This window comes from Thunnus thynnus, chromosome 8, assembly GCF_963924715.1.
Source record: "Thunnus thynnus chromosome 8, fThuThy2.1, whole genome shotgun sequence".
Classification (NCBI taxonomy): Eukaryota; Metazoa; Chordata; class Actinopteri; order Scombriformes; family Scombridae; genus Thunnus; species Thunnus thynnus.
The window spans coordinates 24,160,862-24,187,729 of NC_089524.1; the positions used below are offsets into that span (position 1 = coordinate 24,160,862).

A 26,868-nucleotide genomic window follows, 5' to 3' on the forward strand; every position below is an offset into this window, starting at 1 on the left:
CTGACCATCTTTTATTGCGCCACTACGTCAGTACACTATATCATTACAATAGCATCGAGTTTAATGCTGAATCTGTATAAATAAATCCATGGGAGGTTTCAGTGACAACATAACAGGGGGAATAAATGAGGAAGGAGGAAAAACAGTGCCTCTTTGTGCTAACCCAGTCCATAAAAGTAGACATTATCATGGAACTGGCCATTGCCATTCTCCTAGGATCTTCCTAAGACCACAGAGGACCCTGTAGCAGCTCCAGGATCAATGGAGACAGAAGTTCCACTCTTTTGCTGTATGAGTCCAGTGTGTGCCAGAAGACCATGCCAAACCAGCCCCCGCCAACTTCCTGAGAGCCTCAGACTATTGCTGAGTTACTCTATCTTTCTCACCGTGAACCTGGCTGGCCTGTGCCTCAAGTCTGCCCAGGGACACAAATACATCCTACAACATGGCTGATGGAATACATGACTCGGTAACCAAGCTGACCATCTCTATAGCTTGTCATCTGGTTCTGGTCTGGACACTCGGGTTCATATCCAATAACTGAGTCTCTTTTTGTTGTCTGACTAGTTGCAGACCTGAGACTGACTTGGTAATCATCACATCAAAATCTCAGTTGATCACCTGCAGAGAGACAGACTTGTCAGGGAGATAACAAAGAACATCAGGACATCCTTCACTATGGAGGCATATGAGCAGCAGTCATCTCTTCATTTCTTACCTCTCTACAGTAACTCATTGAACAGGGTGCAGGAATAGAGGTGTGCAGGAAGGTGGGCACAAAAGTCCTCAACACTGAAATAGCTCCATACTGGCTCCTAGTAAGCACCACGTCTAGGCCTGCTTTGTATCGGTGCAATATTAACCCCAGAGGATACATACAAGTCTAAGTGGTAACTTACTTTACTGTTCCACACAGGCCTCAAATAGCTAGTTAAATGCATTTCTGAGTGGTGCAAATGAATGCTTTCCCATTGAGAATGCAGCAGCTCTACTCATGGTCTTAGTTTTTTATGACCCAACAAATCAAAAAGTGCTTTGATGAATTTTAGTACTGGGACTCAGTGGAAAGCTCTTGAACGCAGCAGTCACTCCATTATTTATAGCAACAATGAGCATTCAAAAAAGTTTTATGCATCTAAAACAGAATGCATCTTCTTGGGTCACATCTAACACCTTTCTACAATACATCATGAAATTCATTTTTGTTGGTTGATGTTTTACGATACGATAGATCAGACTGTGTAAAGCATTGGACACACTAAAAAAAGTTAGTTGCAACTACAGTTTTTTTTTCCATCATTATTGAAATTGCATCACTTAATGAGAGTCACCTTCTAAACTGTTTTGTAAGGCATCAATCGAACTGACCACTAAAAAAGTCGGATACTATAGTTATTGTAGTGGTGCATTGCAGTAACATAGATTTTTACACTGTGGGTGTTTTTTTAATTCTAATGTGTATATTCTTTGGAAGTGTTGTTTACAGTAATTGTACATAAAGTGAAATATATTGTAGTAAATGTAAAAATTAGATTTGACCATATTTGAAGATAATTGCTTTTATAAATTTGAGAAGTCTAGCACCATCTAAAGGGTACTTATAAGACATACTCAATACTAACTTCCTAACTACCACAGTTGTTAATAATTATCTACTCTGTGTAATTATGTGTCATATAACTACTGGCATTCACTGTGTCTTTCTCATTGTTTTGCATGGTCTACCACGTCAGCGGGTCATCAGTAGTATGAGCGACCCAGGTTTGTTTTGGCAGCTAGTATTAGCGGCCCATCTGAAGATGGTGCAAATCCAGTTAACATGATTATTAACAGAGCATGTCTCCAATGCTCTTAGGCACTTAACAGTCTTGAAAATGAATCCAACAAAATTCATTTTAGTTACATGTCTACAAAATGATGTGTGAATCACTGAATTACAAAATTTCAATCATATTTTTATTGGAAAATTATTGAAAACATAAGCATTAAAAACATAGGCATTGGATAGAATATGACTAGTACTCAAGCTTAAACTGTGTCCTTACAGAGTGTCTCATGACACTTTACTAAATTGACTTTATAAAATGTCACTGTACAATAAAGGTTCAACAAGTGGCAAATCTATACAAACATACTGTAAAGAAAACCATTTAGTAGAACTATCAAGACAAATGAAAAGATAACAAAATAAATTCTTTTTTTTTTTGAATATTTGAAGATTACTGTGAGCTCCAAAAGTCTAGACACGATTTGTAAAAATTAATATATCAACAGGAATTCATATATTATGGAACTTCAAAAAATACATAAGTTAAATGTGTTTTTTAAAGGGTATGTGGCATCCCTCAAAGCCACCAAATGATATAAAATTCTGAAGAAGTTAAACATTGCTCATTCACAGACCCAACAGAGGCATCTTCTGGTCTGTAGAGGAACTGCACACAGTTGATGGAGCATTATCCCAGAACAATGTACGCTGTCAATTAGTCCATTCTCAATCTAGCATTTGTGGCATGAAACCTTTCAACTGATTATTTTGTGAAAATATATTACAAGAGGTCTCCATTTTTTTTCTAATATGGATTTTGTGCAAAAAATATCTACCAAGAATTTATTATTAGCAACCCAGGTCAGAAACTATTATACAGGGAGTCCACATCAGTAACTTCCATGCATGAGAAAAAAAAACAAAAAAAACAAACAAAAAAAAACAGCATCCATACAAAAAGGCAAGATGTAAAATATTTAACAACAGTTACAAAAATATCAACATGAATAAATTAATTTCTTCTACATTTTGTACTGCCCTCCTATCTATCCCCTTGTTTTTCCAACAAATGGAAAAGAAACCTGGCAATCGTAGAGAAGGGTTCTCAGTATCTGAGGCAAAGAAGCCCTTGTATACGTTGCTGCGTATCCTTCACTACTCTAATCAAGAGTTTAGCCCTGCTATTATGCCTAGTAAGCATCCATGCCATCTCAGAGCGTCAATTACATGTACAACAGTAGTTGTAATTGTTTTACAACAATTAAAAAACGTGATAGCAGACAATCAGGAAGCAATCTTGAGAAGTTAATGAAGTCACCTGTTAAAATCCTTACAAATCTCAACTACAGTGGTCTGGATAGCAGGTTTTTAGGCATCAGTCTGTTGCATGTGATAATGTACCAGCTACTGTCATATGCGAGACAGAAGGTTCCTCATAGCAGGCTTGCAAGGCTGGTGGTGGGGCCATTCTGGGCTTGGATCTGGACAGGAGGAGGGCCATCAGTCCACTGAAAAACAGACAGAGATACACTGTAAATGCAGCACTACAGAGCATAGACACAGAACACAAAACATTTTTATATGTGAATCTAGTATCTAGTATGGCATTGCATTGCAAGTTGTTTCACATACACTGATGAGGTTATGCTCAGGGAGGCTGCAGGCAGCGATGTGGTCCTGCAGCAGCTGCTGGGAGAAGTTCTGGTGCATCTGGGCTGCTTCATGGGCATCCATGGTGTTCCCAAGGGCCTTGTTCAAGTCTGCAAGCACAACAAAAGACATGGTCAAAATCTCCCTTCACCCACAGCCTGTTTTTTGAGCACAGAGATTTTTGTGCTTCAAAATGTGAAGTCAATCTAAAAAGGTCAAAAAAGTCTAACAAGTAACAAGTTTAAGAACATAAATGACATTATACCAAACATAAGGAAAGAAGTTCATTGTCTACCTTTCAACAGTGCTGAAGACCAGAGCTGAACAGACATGTCAGGGATCTTGCTGGCCAGCTGCATAGCGGGTACAACCATGTTGTTACTTTCCTACAGAGAAAAGAAAAGAAAACCATCACAGAAAATAGTCATTTTTTAAACTTAAGGGTGAAATCTTCATCATCATTTGGGGGTAATTTGTACTCTCCAATTAATGAGTGCACATGAATTTACTCCCCTGCATAAACTACTAATTTACACGCTTTAATTACTTAAAAAGCAATGTTTAAGATTGTTGTGGCTACTGTGGTCAGTTAGGGAGGAGCAGGCTGGCAGCTATGCTTATTATGATTGAATCATTCATTCAATATTCAGAAAATATTCATATAGTATATCAGTCTCTGTCAGCCTTTTTGCTTTGTCATCCTATGTGAGCACAAGCAAGAAAGGGACTCTTTAATGCGTGCCACTTGCAGTGCACCTCCCGCTGTGAAACACCATTAACGAGCAACTCTCAAGGGGGGCCGTGCCATGACCCTGACCAATCTCACCTATGCTTTGCTGATGTGAAGCAACATGCTTCCTCATCTCAACTGCTTCCCCAGCTCCCCTGAGATGGCTTCATTCTCCGTTGCTGTGACATGCTGCCACCCGTTTTTTTTAAATTAGGTCAAAAGTCTATAACTCATTTGGCCTCAACCCCAACTAAATAACAAGCTCATTTACATGTTCATCAACAAATGCCACTTTGACCATATAATGTTAACTGTAGGAGCTAGCGTGACATGATATGCAGCCTGTGTATGGGCCAGTCCTCATTGTGATTTATTAGGTGATCATATGAGCAACTTTATAAATTGGTGAATATAGTGTTCTTACTTTATAATTATTTGAGTGTAAACAGTTTTATAAATGAGGCCTCAGGTGCACAATCAATGAGATGAACGAGAGAAGAACATTTTCTCTTTAAATTAGAACATTGTGTCTTGTTTCAATCAAAAAAGACACAATGTACTGCTCTGCTGACCTAGTTACTGTAAAACCTGTTGTTAAACCTAATTCAAAGGACGCCCGATAGCGCAAAATGAATGTCAAGTCAGTGTTTGTGTGACTGTTCAACATATATAATTAATTTAGTCTTACTCTGTGGTTGCCCAGTACATAGAAGATGTGGCCCAGCAGAACCAGGGAGCAGGCGGTCAGTCTGTTCAGATCCTCAGCATTAGACATCTTTAGGGTTTCCCTTAGGAAACGCCTGCAACATAAAACATATGAATATAAACATGCACAGGTGCAGGGTGGATCTGTGGGCGTGTTTGCATAAAACTATTCAAGACATGTCATACTTGGCCTCGTTGTAGCGTCCTTGAAAGAAGGACAGGAGCCCTCTGATGTAGAATGCTGCAGCGCGGAGGCAATGTGAGCTGGATCAAAAACAAAAGAGCAGTGGTTGTTAAGTAAATGACACGGAGCACTTTTGACAAAAAAAACATTGCTTTAATGTATTTTCTTGTACTGCACAGTATAAAATCTTACGTTTCTTACCTCACTGGGAAGTTGTGGTCTGGGTTTATTCGCTCTAGGAGGCTGTACAGCTGGAGAAGAGAATTTAAAATAAACATATTAGTTATTTTTAAAAAGGAGGCCTGTCCACTCATGTTCCCTTTATTTCAAAATAAGAATGTGCTTTCATCCTGGATAACTCTAATCACCTGACTGTGTTCTTAGCACTAAGATAAGGATATCTTAAATTTGATTAACAAAGTACTGTATGCGGTGCTACATTTTACACTGGTCAGTGCTCTCTGGTGGACAAACTATGTAATGGCACCCAATGTCTAAATTAAAACAAACATACAGTAACTTTTTCATTTCTGTACAGTGATATCTTGTTAATTGACTTTCATGTGATGAGATAAGGTCATTCTGTACTTGGACCCTGTCCATTATGGGAAAGCCCATTACATTAACCCAAGAGGGAATCATATTTTCCCACATCCTTTCTATTTGTGATTATTCTGAAATCACTCGTTGCAGTACTCAATGTTGTAATTCAACGATGCAACCTGTTACTTAACTGACCTCCTGGTGTCTGTTTCCTTCCCTTATGTAGACACTGGCCAAGTTGGTGACAATGTATGTCCAAAGTTCCTGGTGTGTGGTGAGCTGGAACACAAACAGTAAACAAACATGTCTGAGACGAGAGGAGAGAGCAGCTGCGCAGAGGAGAAGAGTCACGATAGCTGTGGAGTTGCAGCAAAAATCACCGTATACTCACTCGCAAGGCTGTGGTAAACTGTGCCTCTGCGTTATCCATACAGTTCACCGAGATACAGTACAGACCCTGGTGTGTGGGGAAAAAAAAGAAAAAACTATTAGAGGAATCCAGTTACAGTGTTAAGAAACTGTAGGTCCTTCAGGATGACAGCTTCAGAAATGGATAACTACTTCTTACTTTTCACAGCCATATCTGTGTTTTGACAAATCTATGAAAGTTTTAATAATTGTTTTAAAATCTTATTTCAGTACCTGTTAAGTTCTAGTTATTTTTTAGTTTGAGTGTATGGATTGTTCTGTACTACATTTAGATTTTTTTCTTCTTTGTTTCATTTTTTCCATGTGTTTTATTTGATTCTTTTTGTGTGGGTGTTTTTTTTTGGTACCAGTATTTTGATTAAGAAAATTTTTGTAATAATAAATCCTTAGTTATACATTTGTGACGTCACCAAAGTTCCCAAACAATTTCTTCAATGGAAGTAAAACAGAAAACAGATTACCAAAAAGATTTCTCCTTGTGATCTGTTGACATTGCAGGTAAACACCAAATGTTTTAGTTCAGTGCAGCTTAATTTACTTTGCTTGAATTTATGATCATGTTGTGAAACGTTCTGTCTTCTTTTTCTTGGTTTACAATAGTGGCCCTGTTCACTTCCCTGCAGGCACTCACGGTTGTACATGCAAATGTTAGAGAGAAATTTTAATTTGAGGATACTCACTAATAGCGTGTGTAGCTGAGCAGCGTGGTTGGTGAATAACCTGGGCGACTGTTGGCACAGCTGACACACCTGTGAGATCTGGAAGGACAGAACAGAGTGTCTATGTTGACTTTTCACAAGCTTGTTCAAGTATGCAAATTCATCTTTCTTGAGCTGCTACGAAATTGAGCTCTCGAGGCTGCTGGACTTTGGACTGCATTTTCTTGCATGTTGCCACATACTAAATAGAAGAGAGCTCATTAAAATGACCATGAATCCAGCAACAATATACCTCTTGTAATGCAGTAGCCTTGTGGCCTGTGACAAGTCTACACATGATGATGTGCTCCAGTAGAATGACTTGGAAGGTAGAGAGGATGGGGCTGCAGTCCAACACTGAAATATGGAGATAAAAAAAATGAAAAAAAATGTACACAAACCAGTGCTGCAAACTGTTCCCACATTACATAGTTAAAAATGTTTAATATTACTTGAAAAAAGCACAAGAATACAGGAGATAACTCACTTTTTAGTTTCTCTAGTTGCATAAGAGCCTTGTCTGTGTACTTCTGGGCTTTCTCCAGATAGCCTGCTTGCATGGAGTGCATGACTGTCACCTGTCAAAGGACAAATATACATTAAATACTGAATCAATTCCAAATAATGTGTACTTTTGTAAGCACAAAGGTTTTATTATACAGCTACTAGTAGGAGGCAGGTTGTTGTTTAGGGCTCCCACAGTCACAGAATCTCTGCAACACTACAGTTGTGTCAAGCTTTCCATGAGGCTGATCAAAACAGCCTCAATAACTGTGTCATTTGTTAAGGCTTTATGAGTAACAGGCACATTAAAAAAGACATTTAAGACTTTTAGGATTTTTACAACCTACACTGCAGTAGAACCACAACACTCTAATGGGAACTCTAAACCGTGACAGCCCTGATGTTGCTTTCATTTTCATTATAACTTGTTAGAGTTTTTATGTAGCACAGAATGAAAAGTGGCATTACCAAATATACAAGGACACACATGTGCTCCTTAGGGAGCCAGTGGAAGAGGTCAGCTGGGTTGCTGGGCAGAATCTCATCATCGTGGAGTGTAGAGATGGTCTGGATGCACTGCTGCAGCTGCTTCAGACACGGCTTCACGCTCTTCACCTGGGGAGATACAGATATGATAATATATCCTATCTCAGCTCCTGGAAGCTTTTATACACTCAAACATCCATTTCCCTTTATAAAATTCAACGTACGCATACATCATGATCAACAATTTACCTGTGTGCTAATAAACACTGTGTCATTTAAATCCTATGTCCTACTTTTTGTAACCCTACCGGACTGGATTTCCTACCTGCCCAGCATCCAGGTAGTGTGTGACCTGTAAGACCAGGAAGAACACCCTCAGGGACTCCTTCTGGATGGGGTTTCCCTGCCAGTTTTCTACAATGGTTCCACACAGAGTGAGCAGAGGATGCACTTCTCCCAGCTTCCTCTCCATTAGCAGCAACTAGAAGATGAGAAAACATCACCGAAATCAAAATGTGACAGAATGTGATATTGCTGTCGTGTAGCTTTTCACTGTTATAGTTTCTGTTATGTTATTCTTCCACATAATAAAAGTGGTTATTTTGTAATATTTTTTTATAAAACAGTACTTAAAACATGAAGTGTAGCAAATGACTTACCATTCCTTTACTGAGGAGAAACAGCGCCCTTAAAAAGCAAAAACATCAAGTCAGCTTTTTCACCACACTCTTACTTATACTTTGTGCCACAATTACATTGTTATCAGGGATGCACCAGTGTCAAGGCCATGTTGAACATGTTAGTACTCAGGACAGGAGAAACGTGGCTATTGCAAGAGAGGTGTGCATTAGTTTCAAAAGTTTAACAGTAACAAGATTTTTCAGTGAATGACGATGGAAAACAATTATTTTATGTGTAATGGGAACTTTCTCATGTTTTTTTTTTCCTTTCCCTCACTACACATCATATAATTTGCCTAAAACCCACAGTGAAAAGACAGTGTATGGAAAATGTAGCTAAAGTTTTTTTAAACATGTCAAAAGTAAAATATGTACCTGGTATATTCTGAGCCCACCACTCGAGCGTATTCAGCTCCAACCCCCAGCAGGTCACATGCTGACACCAAGTCTTTCTCCAGTGTATGAAGTTGCTGAAGAATAAGAAAATTAACATCATCACATGAGAAATTTCTGCTATTTGCACACAAGATCTAGATTATAGTAAAATCTTGTGGGAAACATAAAAAGCACTGTGTGTGAGTGAGTAAACTGCGCTCAAGATTAAAATTGGCTACCAAAGTGTCTTTAAGACTATTATGAGTCTGTTCCCATTTCAACTCTGTTGGGTCAGCATGAAAATGACTTGAGCGTGTCAAATAGTGTACTTCTATGACACATACCGCCAACTGGAACAACAATCTGCAGTGCCAGTATGGTGTTTGTTGAGAAATCTGGATGGCCTTGCGCAGAAGGGGTTTTGCAGAGTCCACCAAATTCTTGAAAATTGATGAAGAAGATCAATAGTTAATGGTCAATAGTAAATACAATTGTGCAACCAGTACTGCTTGAATGAAAAAAAAAAAAAAAGGAAACATGAAATTCACCACACAATTTTGTCGATGTCACTTATGAGGTGATGAATGAATGGGTTAGTTAGTAGGGTTAGGCAATATAGACAAAATCAAATATCACAATATTTGTAAACAAATACCTCAATATCGATACTGCCACAATATTGTAGGGATGGCTATAGGGTGCTTTCACAAAATATTTACATGAGATTTTTGATAAATAAACATCAGTAATGTGGATATAATGACTAAGGGGATAAAAGCAAATAATAAAACAGGTAGAACGGTCTAGTAAATTCAGAAAATTACATCACTGCTCTGTAATGCAACTTTACAAACAAGAAAAGAAGACACTTATGCAATATCACACTATTAAAATGTAAAAAAAAAAATATCTATCTAGTCTCATATCACAATATCGATATACTGCCCAGCCCTATTAGTTAGACTGACGTTACTTCCACCTCACAAAAACATTTTAAATTACTTAAAATGTTCGCCTAACATGGTCTTACCTGTTGGCAAAAGAGTTCTGACAAAATGCTGGCAGCCTCAAATTTGACATCTTCAAACTGGGGGACTTGTTGAGATATAAACCACTGCAAAACAGAACAAACAAGATGTTAGCGGGGTTGTACTGACGGTGTTTGCTATCATTTGGACCTATAATAATCCCGTACAGCGGCTTACTCGGCCAACAGAGAAAGAACGAAAGCGGCCGACTGGGGACCAATATGTAATTAAACGATCGACTAAATGAAACAATAACTAATCTTAAATTTTTACTTCTTTCTAAATGTTACCAATTTAAAAGGAACAGCTATTTAAAGTCTATCGCTGTTTTCGCTGGCTGTGGCCTACACCCGCCCCGGTCTCCGCTGCATCCCCGCTCTTTCCCAGATCAAACGTCCCTCACCGCTTTCTCCAGGTGGCTGCGGGCCAGCTCGCTGTTCTTGGTGTGGTGGTAGAGAACCGAGCCCAGCTGAAGATGTGTCCGGGCCTCGATCCTCTGCGGAGGCTTAAACTGAAACACGGCTTGTAGACAGTGCACACAGAGGCGGATTTTGGGCGGACTTGAGGTTCGGAAATGCTCCGCAAAGCCGAGTAGGGCGAGGTACCAACGCTCCGGGGCCTCTACGTTTGACGCCATTTTCCCCGACAACAACAAGTTTTGGTTTTTCAGCGCTATGGCCAGACTCCCGGGTTGCCAGGTTCGGTCATGTAGAACCCACAGTCACAGCGTCTAAACCCCCCAATTCACCCTTTTAGTTTGATTTTATTCTTTTTAGTGAACATTTAGTCATGTATGACTAACAGTTGTTATCTAATTCTGGTTCTCAAACTTTTTCACGTCACGTCGTGTATAGTCATACATTCTGTCACTGTGTTACTCATGGATGAAATTATAGTGAAAATAAATGATTCCCCTTTTTGCTGGGGACCCCAGCCCCTGCAACCCCCTCAAGGACCCCTGGGGGTTCCCAACCCCACTTTAAGAACCACTGATCTATATTAATAAAAGATTTTGTACTAGTTAGAATTATTTTACATAAATAGTACATATCAGAATCAGAATCATCTTTATAGGTCAAGTATGTTTACGCATACAAGGAATTTGACCCTGGTTTATGGCTCTCAATGTAGCCCTACTTATACAGAATATCAACACAACAATCCTCAGAAACATATGCAAGGAATGACTATGTACAGGTGAAACCGTTTCTGTGAACTGTAAACAGGATACAAATAGTGCAAAGAAATGAAGAGAGGACAGAGTGCTGAGAAATGTATTAAGTGGTAAAAAAAAAAAAAAAAAAAGACATTATTTTATATACATATAGTGGGTGTATAAAAAACATCAATGCACAAACGAACACATTTCCTCAGGTGCTGCAGATATTTTAGATATTTTCAGATTATTATTGTGTTTCAGAGAGAAATATTGTAAGGTTTTCCATGCAAAATATAGAATAAACCCAATATGTATTTTAGCTGACCATATGGACTACATGGGCCACCCATAACATCACTATCAAAAGTACCTCTTAAATGTTAATGTACAGTTATTTATTTAATACTCTGAAAGGGATTATTCTAGAAAATTAATAATTATACTTTATTAAACCTAGGGCTAAACTGTTTAGTCAATTAATAGATCCCTTAATTGAGAACAAAACATCTTAATTGTTTGTCGTTTCTTAACAAAAATGCCAACTGTCTCTTGTTCCAGCTTCTAAAATGATGATTTGCTACTGTTGGTTGGACTGACAAGCAATTTAAAGATGTTATTTCTAGAAAATTGTAATATATTATATGGGTTTTTTTTTCTATTTCCAATTTATAAGGAAAAAACATTGACAGATTAATCAATAATAAAAAAAAATATTATTAGTTGCTGCCATAAACCTACTTTACTTGACAAAAATGAAACACAAGCTCTTAAATGGATGAGATCCTTAAAGTGCACAAAAAATGGAAATTTAAGATCTAAACTACAATTTGATGACAACAGGGAAATCTGCTGGTAAAGATCATATGATATGACTGAAAGTTTCAGAACAGCTACTAAAAGACCTAGTGGACCTTATTTTCCAAACAAGACTTGTTTACACAACATAAAATACTAAAATGCACTGGTAGAACTCTTGATGAGCAATGGGCCTAATGATAAAATGTTGAGTAGAATTTATTTTATTTTAGGCAAGGCCTAAATGTATGTATATAGCACATACATGAGGCCGTCTCAAAATACATTTAATCATTAAAAGGAGTAAAAATGACTTTTGAAAAGTGAAAACAAATTAAATGTAAACATATATAATTCATTTAATTGTGTTGTTGGTGAGAAACTTCTCTGAAAGTCGAAATGTGTGAGGAAAAAGAGTGAGCGTCAAGTTAAGACTTAAAACGAAGTTGCATGTCCCTGTTGAATATGATGAACAAACCTGGCAACCCAATGTTGCAGCTAAACTCGCGATATTTCCCCCCGATAACGGGATTAGCTCTTGGGTATTGTAGTCCAAAATACTGGTAAACGTTGCCCTAGTTTCTGCAAGACCTTGAAAAGCACAAATAATGTTGTACACGGAACCAAGCGGCGGCCCTGCGCAGAGTTTCGTTGCAGGCGTCGTCCGTCTATAAATAAGCAGCACACTCTGGCGCAGCTTGACACTTGTCTTTTACAATCATCTTCAGAGACGTCAACAACGTGGAAAGACGTGCAGACACCTCGCTGCGTACTGCAATTTACAAGCTTATTATAAGCGACTGACCTGACCAGCCTCCAGCGAGCAAACAAGAAATGTGTGCGACAATCTGGGCAGACTGGTGACTGAGAGAGCACATCGAAGATTTGTAAACACGGAGCCCGTTTATACACAAGTGCAGGTAACAAAAAAAACCTCAGCATTTATCAATAAACAGATTGATCTGCAATATATAACGATGCACAGGCCTTTTTATTCATTGTAGTTTAACTATGATTCGCAGTTTTATTTGTTTGAGGTGTGGTGACTAAGTTAGCTGCCTGCATTAGTTTGATGACTGGTTAATTTTAACAGTATATATGACTTGTCTTAGAAAATACAGCAGAGCTTCAGTAATTCAATACCCTGTTTACAAGCCAGGCTGTTGATGGGCGTGCGTTTAATCACGTACTCACGTTATGGGGAAGACACAGAGACAGTGCGACGCTGTTGTTTAGTTAAATATAGTATCTTTTTAATTGCAATACATCATTCCTCGTATACTGTCCTCTGCAGAGGGTTTCCTGAATGACTGACTGAGTCTCTGACAGCCTTGGTAATCTTTGAAGGGCACACATGGCCCACCGTGTGCACGACCACCAGAGCCGTCTGCCAGTGGCCCAGGCCACAGTGCTGGCTCTGCCACCCTCCAGCCAAGCAAAGGTTTGTATTATTTCTCTTTTGACTCATTTACATGTTTACTACTAGTACTAGTACTGCTGATTAACTTGCACTTGTTTTGACACATTAGAACAGTTGGGATATGAATAGCAAGTTATGTTTGATCTTATATTGAATAATTGTGGTTAAACATTGTCATTGACCTGGTGATCACCACCGTCCTCCTATGGATAAAATCCCCTTCTGTCAGCTATTTGTCATCCCATAAATTATACACTAAGGTTAAAAAAAAAGTACATAAATTCATTTTACAAAGACACCATTTGTGAAATAGGTCAGTTATTCTTTATGATGATCAACTCTAAAACAAACGTGTAAACATGTTGTCTGACTCTCAGGTTCTCCTCAGTGCTATGGGAGTTGTTGTTGTCATGTATACAGAGCCTTCCTGGAACATGCATAGTTTAGAGGACATGCCTCTATCGTACATTGCTCTAAATAGCACGGAGGTGCCAGCTAATCTAAAGCTGCCTTCAGTGTACAAACTATTACGTAGCACTGAATTAGCTGAATCATGGCAGATGGTTTATTCTAGTCTGTATGAAAGACATATTTATAAAAGATTTTATAAAACAGAAGCCAAGCAACTTTTAACGTATGATTAATCCACCAAATAATAGCAGATTTTCATAAAAGTGTTCATTTTACCTCAAACAGTAGCCTGTATGTAGGTAAGTTTTTTGATTATATAGTGAGGTGTTTTGTTTATATATAACAAGTTTTATCATGAATTAAAATGAATGGAATCTGAAACCTCTCTTAGTCCAAGTTGTGGAACAAGACTGTTTGTTATTAATGCCAAATGCTCTACTTCTCAGTTGGTGAGATTGTTTATTGGGTTCAACTGTTCCTTTCACTCAAATGAATGCTCATAAGCGCGTGCACACACACATAAACAAACAGCTATGCTTCAGTGAAGTGCGGTCTGGTGTTATCTCTTGTGATTTTGTCATAACAGTTGAGTCACTCTGCTTCTAATCCACGTGCACTTTCTGCTGCTCTGTTGTAAAAACTTATCCGAGGGATAGCCATGGGAGCATTTGTGCTGATAAGCATGTGAGGTTTGTAGGATCAAATGTCCACATGAAGAGAGATAAATGATTAAACAGATCCATCAGCGGTAATTCTTTTTCCTTACTTTAAAAAGTAACCACTGTAAGGTCACAAAGATATCTTTAGCTATCTTGAGGGTCAGTGTTTGGGTTTGGTTCAGTTTATATCATTGTAACATGACAAAATGTCACAACAAATAACGCATTGTGAACATGTTGGTGTGTCGAAATAGGACTTGAGGCCCAGATGGACCGCACTGGACTCCCTGCTGTGTGGTGCGTTTGCTGGCGCTGTTGCTAAAACAGTCATTGCACCACTGGATCGGACCAAGATAATTTTCCAAGGTAAGAATAACTCTCCACAAAAATCTTACTTTCCAAATATAGAATATGCAGACAGAAAACAAGCTGTAAGCGACTTAAATTCTCTATGTGTATTACACTCAATAGTAAATGCATCTACTGTTTTTCTGTTCGTACCAGAGTTTCACTGACTGTAACTGTTCTTAACTAGCTACTAATCCTCTTAGTAGATGTTTAGCCTACACGGGAGAGTGTGATGTTTAACCCTGACGTTCACTGTGTCTCTTGTTGTTCCACAGTGTCCTCAAACAGATTCTCAGCTAAGGTGAGTCCAGGTTTCTATCTTATCAGCAAATAAGCCATTGATATATTCTCGGTTTACCCAATTTAACATGTAAACAATTAATCAATTAGTCATTGCCACAGAAATATTTGAGTGTTGAGTCATTTAGCAAATACAGATACTAAACTTTTGATGGTTACAGGTCTCATGTATGAGTATTTTCCTGCTGTTCTTCATTTTAAACCATTCTGCATTGATTATTTTTGATAAACAAGAAAAGCGTATGAAATTAATAATTGGAATACATCGCTTGAATTGAGACTTTTGTTGTTATTTTTTACTTTTTTATATATTAAACATTTTTTTAAAAATCACATTCAGTCTTAAAAACTTCATATGCGATTGTATACTTAATTATGTAATAGAAATATGTTGTACAAGTTAAGATAATTATATTATTAGATGTAGAAAATGTGAAGGGCATCTACTTCTGCTCCTAACTCAACATACACCATCTACAGGAGGCCTTCAGGCTCATCTACTGTACGTACATGAAGGATGGGCTGCTCAGTCTTTGGAGGGGGAACTCTGCCACTATGGTGAGGGTCATGCCCTACGCTGCCATCCAGTTCTGCTCTCATGACGAGTACAAAAAACTACTGGGCAGCTACTACGGCTTCCAGGGAAAGTGAGTATAGAATTAGTCTCTCATTAGTAATGATTTTTTTGTATTTTTTTAAATGAAACAATGGATACGTTTTAAAAAATATCACCAAAAAGAAAGTTTTCTTACTGATACTTACTGCAGTGTTGTTTGTATCAGATCTCTGCCTCCTTTCCCTCGTTTCCTGGCTGGCTCACTGGCCGGCACCACTGCTGCTATGCTTACCTACCCTTTGGACATGGTGCGAGCCCGGATGGCAGTCACAGCCAGAGAAATGTAGGTATCTGCCCAATGTTATATTCCTATAACACCTACTTCTGTGTACTAAAGGACCTTTTTCTGTCTTTGGGTCCAACTTTGTGTATGTTAGTCCCATTTTGTTTTGCCATTCAAATAAAATACACCACTGTAGTGCATAGTAGTTACTAAATGGTAGTAGGTTTGATAAATAATGTCTTGCCTGATGCTGCTTCGTCCAACAGGTATAGCAACATCATGCACGTCTTTGTGCGGATCTCCCAAGAGGAAGGTGTGAAGACCCTTTACAGAGGCTTCACCCCTACCATACTGGGTGTCATCCCATATGCAGGGATCACATTCTTCACATACGAGACCCTCAAAAAACTACACACAGGTACTGACAATTACTACTTGAGTTTTTTATTTTCATGTCTGCATACAGTGGAGTTTTTTTTTAGCTATTTAGCTGTCATTCAGATGTTCAACTTTTCATTTTTTGTCTCACTTTAGAAAAGACAAAACGACCCCAACCGTACCCCTATGAGCGCTTGGCCTTTGGTGCCTGTGCAGGCCTGATTGGACAGTCTGCTTCCTACCCTCTGGACGTGGTTCGTCGGCGCATGCAGACAGCTGGAGTAACCGGCTCGTCCTACGGTACAATTCTGGGGACCATGCGTGTGATCGTAACACAGGAGGGAGTTGTACATGGACTATACAAAGGCCTGAGTATGAACTGGCTTAAAGGGCCCATTGCTGTGGGGATTAGCTTCACTACGTTTGACATCACGCACAACCTCCTGCTTAAAGTGCATCAGATGGGCTACTTCACCTTCTGAATCCAAAGAGAGAAACGGAGGAGGCGACAAAAGAAAGCACAGATGAGACTGGCATGAGAGAGGTGGTCATGTCTGTCATATGGCAAAAATTAGCCTCTGCACTTAATCACAGTACAGGACCGTCCTGCTGCACAATCCTGTTCCCTTCAGACAGGATGTGAGGGTGAGAGTGTATAAGTAGACAGAGGGACAAGAGATCTGATATGCATACTGAAACAGAGCATTTCAAACTTGGTTAAATGCACAGTTAGGATTCGCTGTCAGGTGAATTGGGAGACAAACATTTCTTTAAAATTGTTCACAGTATCACAACTTTTTTAAAATAATGGTACCATCAGGGTAACGTATGTGATTAAAAGTGGAGACGTGTGGATAAAGACTGGTTTGTTTATGTCGGATGGATGTGAAGGGCTTTGTTTGTGTTGTGTTAATAAGATAACGCTTGCACTTTATCACTTACAATGTTCTTTCAGCTCAATCCTGTATCCACAGACAGAACTTTGTTTATAATGAGTTTCATTGTGTTATTATTTTTATTTTAATCACTTTGCTTTCAATTTGATTTCAAATAGCCCGATCATGCAGGGATATATCATTTGTACCTGTTTGTAACAAAAGGGTGATTATGCAATATGCTTTTAATTTTCAGTTTTATGATGGTGCCAATGTTGATGTTGAACTGAACTTGATGGAAGGAATGATTGATTGTAGGAGGGTGATCATGTCAGCAGGACTGCACAGTTTCACTGTCCATCCAGCACTAAGGTGTGATGTTATAGTATTATGTCTAATAAGAAGAGGCAAATCAAATATATGAGAAATAAATTCATATCTATCTATCTATATATATATATATTTATATATATATATATTGCAGATTTTAGTTTATGTGGATATTGTTAATATCTTATCTTTTTTCTTTTATCTTTATCTTTTTTTTACTGTGCTCACATTGATGTCCAGATTCTTTGCTTTTACTTGATTGTGATGCATTGTTTATCTATGAAGTTAAAATGCAGAAACGCCAAAGTCGTTAATTCAGTCACAAGTTTCATTTGAAATAAGGAGAAATCCAACTTTCACTGCTAATGTACATTTCAAAGTTACAATACTACCAAGGATGTAAAATTACAGTTGCTTCAAGCAAAACTGACCATATAATAAAGTGTCCTCGCACAACACTGAGCAATGAATCCTTTTGTCCACTTGAGGGGGCCATATGATAAGCAAAGGTAATCACCTCACCAGGAACATTAGAATTGAATTGAAATTTGAATTGACATTGTTGTGTAGTCACAATATGTTTTTACTTCTCACACAAAAATGTTCAACCTTCAATGGTTCAACTACTGACTTTCTCATTTTGCTGAAATGAAATTTGCGATTTTTAATTGCATTACTACAACATCACAAAGACGAGTTGTTTCTGTGTTTTGTGCGTATCCCTTAAGAAAAATCTTTGAGTTGGACTAATAGAAATAAATGATGATATAAAATATGGAACATATGGTAATGTAAAATTACAACATACAGTATATATCAATTAGATGTATTTCTGACCCACATGTATGAGTGAACACCCATCCATTCACTGGCAGTAGGTGGCAGCAGTGAGCAGTCTTGTGTATCCTGGACCATTATGAAGGTTAGTTAGGCTCTGATCACCTCATGGCCTGAACTTGACCTGCACTCTGCTCACTGATGCACTTTTACTGTTATTTTACTCTTTTGTGTTTTCTTTAAAGCATTCATGAAATCATTTCTGTTGCTTTCTTGATAGTGTGATTGCTGTTTTTTTTTTGTGTCCATTTTAAAAAACACAAATTTTGTAAAACAAAATCAGTAAATTCATATTGCAAAACACTACAAATGCTAATTATACACTAAAACATAGTATAACTAATTTCATTAATTTGTATTATTTATAATATGTTTTTTTTAAAATATATACAGTAAATGTTATGATGACATAATAGGATAAAAAAGAGAAAGAAAGAGAAAGAGAAGAGAGAAATAATGACAATTTTCAAGAAATTTGAAATCATACCCCTGTTATAAATTATAGTTTTTTAATTTAACGTATTTATATGAACTTAATTGCAAAGTTATTGATAAAAAAATGTTGGGAACCCAAGGAAGGTTACACCCAGAAATCAGTAGCTATTATAGATGAACATTTATTGAAATCTTTAATAAAACAGTATACTCACTTAATAGCATTTCAGATTCTATCAAGTAGATTAAACATGATAAGCACACACACATCAAACAGCCTGAATCCTAAAATGAAAATTGATTCATATTACATGAAGCATTGCTGTACAATACTATTTTTTTTAAAAGTTTAAAATATTTTTTTTATTTTTTAGTGTTACTCTGAGAATGATTCGGGTATATAAAAACAAATAAGATGTTTAAGTAATGGTGCTCATCCTGTTTTGCTGCACTGGTTTGTGCGCATGAGCTGTGACTAAATCTGAAGAGTAGGTGAGTGTGTGCCCAGCCTGTCGCAGCGGTGATAACATCATTCACCACCTGAAACCGCTTCTCTTTCTTTACCAGTGGCTGCTTGTCGCCTTCTGAACTTCACATCCTAGCAGCTGGATGGAGGGATCCCGTCTTCCTTCCATCTGTCCACTCTCCATCCCTTCATCTCTCATCCTCCCTGCCTTTGACCTTGACTGTGAATTATGGGATATCCTGCCACCCTACAGTGTGCAACCACCCAGCCTGGTATTGCAACAATCGAAACAATACCACTGGGTGGATAACATGGTCGGAGGGCGGGTGCCTAGGAGAAGGAGGAGGAGGAGGGGGTGAAAAGATGCTTCTTGAAGGCGCCGTTGCCATAGGTAACCTGGATCTGTGCCAAGAGAGGGGAGTGAACCATTTGCATGTATTCAAATCTTGCATGAATAATTCACTTTGAAGCCCCTGCTGGAGCACTGGCAGACAATAGCTGTCACAAATGCACGGTATATGAGCGAAAATGCACACAAATGCACCCTTCCCGCGCACACAAACCCACCCTGATCCTGTGTGAGAAAGGTGAGGAGGTTATAGTGGGAGGCACGCAAGAATAAAGCCTTTCTCAGACGTGAATCAGATTCGGCTGCATTGAGACAGTGGCTACGGCTGTAATATCATTTTGCATATTGTATTGCAGAGCACTTCAAAATGTCCTGTTCTGGTTGGAAGAGGCCCTCTTTACCCAAAACACAATAGATGCTGCATAACCAGGCATGCAGGCTGTTTGACTTTGAGCTTATACAGTGGATGTCACAGCGTAGGAGGCTTAGGAGGGAATGTATGGTAAACATACACATATACACACATGTTCACACCCCTGTGGTGCCCCTGCAAAGCCATGCTGGCTGGGATCCACGCAGTTGCCGTCACTTCGAAAGCCGGCTCATTTCTCTAGCACCTGGCTCCGTGGCAGCTTTCATAAATTCAGCAGCATTAAAACACCTTGAGAGACATTTTATCTAACATAAACGGGCCTGTAAATGTTTCCTAGTAAATTTCCCTTAAAAAAAGCCAAGAAACGAGTGAAAAAATATTTAAAAAATCACACTGCCACGGCTATAAAACTCTGTCAAGAACTGCTATAGTCCTCTAAATGCATGCATGCTAATATTTATAAGTGCTATAGGGATGTAATCCTCTCCCACCGCCACCCTCCGAGCTCCCTCTCCCCATCGCACAGTCTTGTTAATTTTATAAGATCCAGCATATTGCCACTTATCGGCTGGCAGCGTTGTAAAAGCTCTGGGGTCAGTGCATTACTGAGCTGCTGGGCTCCACTCTTCCATTAGAGGGAGTGTTCAGGCTGCGTTGGCCTTCACTCAATCAAATACAGGCTCCAAACGGCTGCTCCAAGTGCAGATGAGGGGGCACAAAAGCAAACATTTTCACACACACACGCACACACACATACACACACACACACATACAAATGGAGTCTCCCTCAGTCTCTGGTTGTGAAGGTATATACGCATAAATCCAAAACACATAAATCTGTGCACCTACACACACACACACAGTGAGTATATATATATATATATCTATATATGCTTGTTACCTCTCCTCACTGTTTCTAGCCCAGAGGGGGTAGCACATTCATTTGCATGGAGTGTTTGCATTTAAAGAGAGTACATGTATAGGCGTATCTGCTTGTACTGCGGCTGACATTTTCACCACTTGGCATTTGAACAGATTCAACACTAAATGAGTTGTAGCTTCCCCCGAATCTCCACATCAGGTGAAACAGATGAGAGGTGCAGACTAGCAGCGAGCAGAAATAAGAATCAGGGAGTGAGGCTGATTTAATAGAGAGGCCAAAATAGAAATTTGAATAAAATCGGTGTTTATTGGAACATGCGGTAGGAAATTGTTTTTCACAATCAGTCAGGAAATGAGGTCAATTTCACACCACTGCCTGTCAAGGTAGTGTCAAGGTCATAGGAAGTTTAAGATGAGTGTTAATTGCAGCAGAAAGAGCTACAGGGTGCATTACTCTCTCATAACATATTTGATGATATTTGCATCTGACTTAATTTCCCTCCTTTTGTTGTCTGAAATGCTGCTGAGGGGGAAGTGTTGTCATGTTGAATTAAACATGTTTCATAAATCTTAAGAATTAAAGAGAAATTTTCATTTCTCCAATCATATTTTGTGAGTGTGTCATATGTTTCCACTCTTCCACCGTGTATCTTAACATATTTGCACACACAGCAAGTATAAAGAAAGGGGCACCCTACCCCTGGTTTCAGTGAGTGTGTGCCCATTTATAAACATGTATGTATTTCTTCTGCAAGAGGAAAAGCTGTGGGGTGGGTGGGTGGGTGGATGGACGAAGGAGAAGGCTCTGACAGACTTTGCATGAGAATGGCCGGGGTCCTGTGAACCTTCTGCTCCCTGTGTCCACATTCAATGGCATCGCTGCAGTTAGCATGACAAACTAGGCTCCAAGTTCTCGGACTTTTTAATGCACGCTGCACCCCCCACATAACCAAACCAACCCGTCAACCCCACCCATCCCAGTCCTGACTCCACCATAACCCCCTTTTTGGCAACCTCTCTTTTACCCTCAACTTGCTCCTCTCTGTGCACTGTGGGCTGAGCCTACAGATTTTATTGGATGTCTGGGGAGCAACCAAGTTCAGGGGAGCCAGGGAGACGACCCCCTGTACACACACACACACACACACACACACACACACACATACACATACATACAGAGAGAGATAGTGAGCATGTAATACTGGTCCAAATTAAAACAGAACTGATTTTTAATTTCATTATTTTACTTTACAATTTAGCAAAAACAATACAAGCTTACAATAAAAACTTACAATACAATTTTTTTTAAACATTTTGTCAGGATCTCAGAAGCTTCACTCTAAAACCACATCAACGTAATTTTTAAGTCAGCCTTTCATTACACGTGAGTGTGAGAACAGTCACTGGGGTCTGAAATTAGAACGCTTACATAAGAATTTCATTTTGTATGTGTGCATGCTGGGGTGGCACATTAGTGGGCTGCAGTTGAACTCTTTGAACTTGTAATCCATGGATGCTAATGCAGTCATTTCACATGTACAGTATATACTGTACCTTTTGCTATGTAAAAACACTACAAAACACTCTCCTCACGTTTTATCATACGTGCTCAATCGAGGGTTGCACAGATGTTCCATGTTTTGTCTTCCTTGTTACTATTGCTGGCTTGCAACAGTGATCAAGCGTTTAAGCTTGTCACCTTAAATGCCTGCAGTGTAAAATAAACAGAGACATTAACACTGAATTGTATTATGTAAATGGATGCTTTGTGTTATGTTGTTAATCAGAACTATATATTCTTGCTGTGTTCGTGTAAATGGTCTCAGTATATAAAAACACACATCATCAATCCTAAGGGCCTTGAATACACTTGACACTGGACAATTAAGATACTTTTAATGAGCCAAATTGAGAAAATTAAACCATACTGTATTTGGGATTTATTGTGTAAAACAAAAAGACATACACTTTCATTTTTAGTATTAATATCCCATGATGCAATAACATCTAACAGCTGTGGAATTAAAATAAAATAGCTCGATTTGTGAAAGAAAAAATAACTCACAAAACAAAATCATAAAAATATATTACTTGTTATTGTGACTAATGTAAGTGCAGTTTGAGTGTTTTTTTTGTTGTTTTTTTTCCCCTCATCATAATAAATAACAACATTTGTTTATTATGGTAAAAAGATTTGGTGTGCTCGGCTGATTTGTTTCTTCATCTCTTCCTGTATTATTAATTAGATCTCTCATCCTCTGTGCATCTGTCTGCGCTGTCTGCCTCGTGAGCAAATTTAGCCACTCAGAGATTGTGCGTAAAAAAATAATGCTCCAAAAAAGAAAAAAATCAACCCTGAAGGCCCACATTTAGTGCAGTTAAAAAGTGGGAATAAAAATATGCATGTGTTAAAATCAAATGATTTTGACTTTGCTCTCCTAAAATAAATAATTTGATCATTTTGAATGACATATAACATTGTTTATTCCAGCCAGTTTATTCCAACACATTTAAAAACAATTTAAAACAAAGAAAGAATGAATGACATGATATTATTTCTGTTGCTTTCTTGCTTCACCAAAACTCCTCATTCATAGTTTATATGCAGTAAAAAAAAATACAGTAAAAACACTCCTCCTTATAAATTCTCTTATTTGTTTTTACTGCTAATGAGCTTTGTGCAGTTCTGTCCTGCTGTTAAAGGCCTTTGTGTTGCTAACGGCCAAGGATGTTAGACACTCTTCATCGACAAACAAACAGCTGACCAATTAAGAGACAATTAGATGACCCCTGAGGGTTTGTTTAGGTCAACAATGGGCTACATTTACAGCTCTGGGAGCTATAAATGTAGTCCATTGTAGAAGTATATTGCATTTTTATGCTGTATTTCTTCAAAATGAAATACAAAATGATAACAATTATTATTACAGAGTCAATATTTAAATAAAGTCAATTATTTTAGAAGGACATACTGTAATGTAAAGAATATATAGAGATAAGCAGTGAAGCAAAAAGAGAAACAATTGATGCAATCTTTCAACAAAAACTACATTTTTTCCCCCGTTCATCTTCACATTTACCATCAGGACTGAGTGGGTCTTGCTGTCAGAGTTGTATACTGTATACAGACTGTATGTGACATGATCCGTAACTCTATCTATAGGTGTTATAGTATCATTCCCACCATTAAAGAGGTTTTCCACCTTCCCAATGACCTCCGCCTCGCCTCACAGGACACAGAAAACGACCTGATGGCAATGCCTTTCACTGTACAGAGGGTATGCCGAAATGTGTGTGTGTGTATGTGTGTGTGTGAACAAGAAGCAAGGGTGTGACTGCTGAATGTGTGTGTCTGTGAGTGGGTTTAGTGCATGCGGGTGTGTGTCCCTGTGTGTGGAGGGCAGGTCACTCCGCGTACAGACTCCAGTGTTTTTAGAAAGCATCCAGCCCGTAGTGCTCGGCCTTCTCCCCGGTGAGAGTGGGGGAATCTAGCATGGCCAGTAAGCATGTATACCAGGCCATCTCACGGCTGGCTGGACGCTCCCTGGGTGGCCCACCGTGGTCAATACTGCACTGGTGACTGGACACACAGAATGGGATAATCTCCTACTTTCTTTCAGGGCCATGGTGCACACACGCAAACACACACACACACAGATCTCCTTTTATGCTGGCCTGGCCATGGAGGCTTGCCTGGCCCTAATTTCAGGTCAGGACGAGTCAGGGGGAGGCCGAGGGCTGGGGAGCCCAGAGCGAGGGGACAGTGTTGGGGGAGAGCGAGGGGCCAGAGGGGAGCAGGGGAGCCCATTTCAGTCAGAGCAGTGGAGCACACTGAGGGCAGTGGGGCATCGCCTCTACTGGCTGTTGGGGGAAAACAAAAGGAGGTGTGATCCCCACAAAACATGGGAGCAGTGTGTGTATGTGTGTGTATGTGTGTGGTTATGAATGTGTATCATTGTTCAGAGTTTCCTTCAGCTCCAGCAACTCGCTTCAACACCCCTGCTGCTCACACACAAAGACACCTAATTGACACCACAGATTTAGGCCACTAGGTTTAACTGTTCCCCTTCCAACCCTTCAGCCACCGCTGAAATAATCAGAGTAATCGCAGTGAACAGGCTTCTATAGATTCTCATACCACATCTTACATGGTACCGATATCAATAATCAATACTGCATTTATACTGTTCTTTAAAGGATGAGGGTGTCGATATTCTATATTTTTGTTAGTGTCACTAATTTCCTAAAATACCTGGGCACTGTAGTTTTTAGCAAATGTCACTCAAACAAGAGTAAAATGTGAGTTTGTTGGAGGCTACTTTCAACCGCAAATTTGGAGCGGTTGTGAGTATTTATGGCACTAGGACAGTGTATGTGGGACGGACTTAAAATAAACTACAGTGCCCATGTTCCTCGTAATAAAGGAACATATCACTCAGTGCAGCAGTGTAGCTCATTGATGTGTTTTCAGTAGTTTTTGGACAACAATTGAGCTCTCGCACAGAGGAATAAGGCTTTGGATACACATACAATACTTGTTAGTAGGATCATTTCATTGTTGCTTTGGGTCTTTTCATGGGATTTGTGGACAGTAAGAATGACATACAGTATCATCAGCCTTATCCTTTAACTGAAAGGTCCAACTTTAATCCCAGCCAGCATAATTGACATTTATAGAAACAAGACTTAAACAAAAGAGGACAAAAAAAAACAACCAAGACATTTTTTCATTTCACAAATTGTTCAGTTTTATTGATAATATACTGTATATCACATCAGGGCAAAACTTTTGGCATTTGACAATCTCATTCACTGTTTTATGATAAGTTAATTCATTACATTATGAAAAATAATGTATAAATATGTATGTGTACATAATGTCCCACAGAAAAGAGGAAAGTAATTCAACAGCGACAAACTCTTGTCAAATGGTTTTCCAGTCAAATACTTGAATGTAAATTACTGAGTGAAAAGAAGGACCCCTTGGGGTCTCATCCAATCTGCGACCGAAGATTGGTCTCAAATATAGTAATTCATATCTAATGAAACTAATTTTGAAAAATATTGCTCCATTTTACACTTCAGACAGCTCTTAAATTGATTCAACCTCCAAACTTACCTTTTAGAAGCGGCTCCAACTTACCTGTCCACATCCACAAAGACCGCAGACCAGACAAGTGATAATCAGACTCTAATGATGTGTGTCTAACTGGCTATTCTTGCACATATCGAGGTGGCATTTTCCCATATGCGGCCAAGGCTAAACATGTTCAGAGACACTGGCTACAGACAGTGTGTTTGCTTTGTTGTGTGCGGTCCAACGGTGGAAGCTTGATCGCTACTTTTCAGCTCCATGGTGGCATTCCTGACTGCATCTGTGAACATAGAAGCAGATAAAAAACAGTGATTAGTGAAAAGAAAACCTTTTAATTTGTGGAATGAGTTCAGTAATATTCTTCAAATTTTGGGTGTCCTTAAATTAAATGAAACATTATTATTTATTATTATGCAGGGATTTATTTTGGGATTTAAAAGCTGGCCTAGACAGGTGTAGCTGCTGAGGAGAGCTAAAACATCTAAGATGAGGAAGCACTATCTGTGCTTAAATCACACGGACATGCACTCTCAGCGTACAGCTACCAGGGATGACGCTGTTTGTGTCATCACCTCCCCAGACACACCAAACTGTTGTTGTTTACTACAGGGGGGGAGGCTGGGCACATGTGCATCTATGTGTGTGTGTGTGTGTGTGTGTGTGTGTGTGTGTGTGTGTGCATTTATTTGTGCGTCTATCAGCTGTCTGTATCAATGGTGTGCACGACCCCTGAGCTATAGCAGACAGTCATGGGTCAAAGGTCAAGGTAGAGCCTGTCTGGGCTTCCTGGCTGACCCTAACGCTTGCAGTACAAACCCACACACACACACACATAAACTGGGGGGATGGGTTGCCCCCTACCAGACTAATATCACCTTTGGGATTAGGATCCAGACAGAAATACATTGACCCCAAACACACATGCACGCACACACACACACACACACACACACACACACACATTCAGTGTCTCAGACACTGGATCTGCTTGGTCATAAAACAGGACTCGGTTGCGCCGCATGACGCAGAGAGGAGCAGCAGAGATGCTGAGTCTGAGAAGACCATCTAATTATCTTTCAGCACTGAGTTAAAGAGGAGAGCAGAGGAGACTGGAGAGGTTCAAGCGTCACCATGGTG

The 26,868-nt window shown here is 39.1% G+C and overlaps 2 protein-coding genes and 1 long non-coding RNA gene across 3 annotated transcripts in view; 1 reads left to right on the forward strand and 2 right to left on the reverse strand.

Moving 5' to 3' along the window:
• Window positions 1-1,934: 1,934 nt before the first annotated feature.
• Window positions 1,935-10,454, reverse strand: LOC137188008 (MAU2 chromatid cohesion factor homolog). The gene is made up of 18 exons (XM_067597338.1): window positions 10,184-10,454; window positions 9,783-9,866; window positions 9,097-9,192; window positions 8,753-8,847; window positions 8,357-8,384; window positions 8,023-8,178; window positions 7,680-7,826; window positions 7,195-7,285; window positions 6,961-7,064; window positions 6,690-6,767; window positions 5,972-6,037; window positions 5,776-5,859; window positions 5,239-5,288; window positions 5,040-5,117; window positions 4,837-4,948; window positions 3,714-3,804; window positions 3,401-3,528; window positions 1,935-3,276 (listed from the first exon to the last, which is right to left on the reverse strand). The coding sequence occupies exons 1-18, from the start codon at window positions 10,415-10,417 to the stop codon at window positions 3,202-3,204; spliced, it is 1,797 nt and encodes a 598-aa protein (XP_067453439.1). The 5' UTR covers window positions 10,418-10,454; the 3' UTR covers window positions 1,935-3,201.
• Window positions 10,455-12,320: 1,866 nt separating this feature from the next.
• Window positions 12,321-17,756, forward strand: LOC137188009 (mitochondrial coenzyme A transporter SLC25A42-like). The gene is made up of 8 exons (XM_067597339.1): window positions 12,321-12,654; window positions 13,029-13,175; window positions 14,479-14,590; window positions 14,848-14,873; window positions 15,353-15,519; window positions 15,655-15,771; window positions 15,978-16,129; window positions 16,246-17,756. Exons 2-8 carry the CDS (start codon window positions 13,089-13,091, stop codon window positions 16,569-16,571), a joined length of 987 nt encoding a protein of 328 aa, XP_067453440.1. The 5' UTR covers window positions 12,321-12,654; window positions 13,029-13,088; the 3' UTR covers window positions 16,572-17,756.
• A 7,602-nt stretch (window positions 17,757-25,358) lies between these two features.
• The window catches only part of LOC137188010 (uncharacterized), a 38,859-nt gene continuing 37,349 nt past the window's right edge, over window positions 25,359-26,868 (reverse strand). Inside the window, exon 4 of the long non-coding RNA XR_010929315.1 lies at window positions 25,359-26,011. This is a non-coding gene — a long non-coding RNA (uncharacterized lncRNA). The remainder of the gene's footprint in view (window positions 26,012-26,868) is intronic.

Bases quoted from the DNA above. Each gene is read 5' to 3' on its own strand.
- LOC137188008 (XM_067597338.1), bottom strand. From the start codon at position 10,417: ATGGCGTCAAACGTAGAGGCCCCGGAGCGTTGGTACCTCGCCCTACTC. The intron at 7,065-7,194 runs GTGAGTTATCTC...TCCATATTTCAG, and splicing joins GCAACTAGAGAAACTAAAAA to TGTTGGACTGCAGCCCCATC. The intron at 3,805-4,836 runs GTAAGACTAAAT...TTTTCTCTGTAG, and splicing joins ATGTACTGGGCAACCACAGA to GAAAGTAACAACATGGTTGT.
- LOC137188009 (XM_067597339.1), top strand. From the start codon at position 13,089: ATGGCCCACCGTGTGCACGACCACCAGAGCCGTCTGCCAGTGGCCCAG. The intron at 14,591-14,847 runs GTAAGAATAACT...GTTGTTCCACAG, and splicing joins GACCAAGATAATTTTCCAAG to TGTCCTCAAACAGATTCTCA. The intron at 15,520-15,654 runs GTGAGTATAGAA...TGTTTGTATCAG, and splicing joins TACTACGGCTTCCAGGGAAA to ATCTCTGCCTCCTTTCCCTC.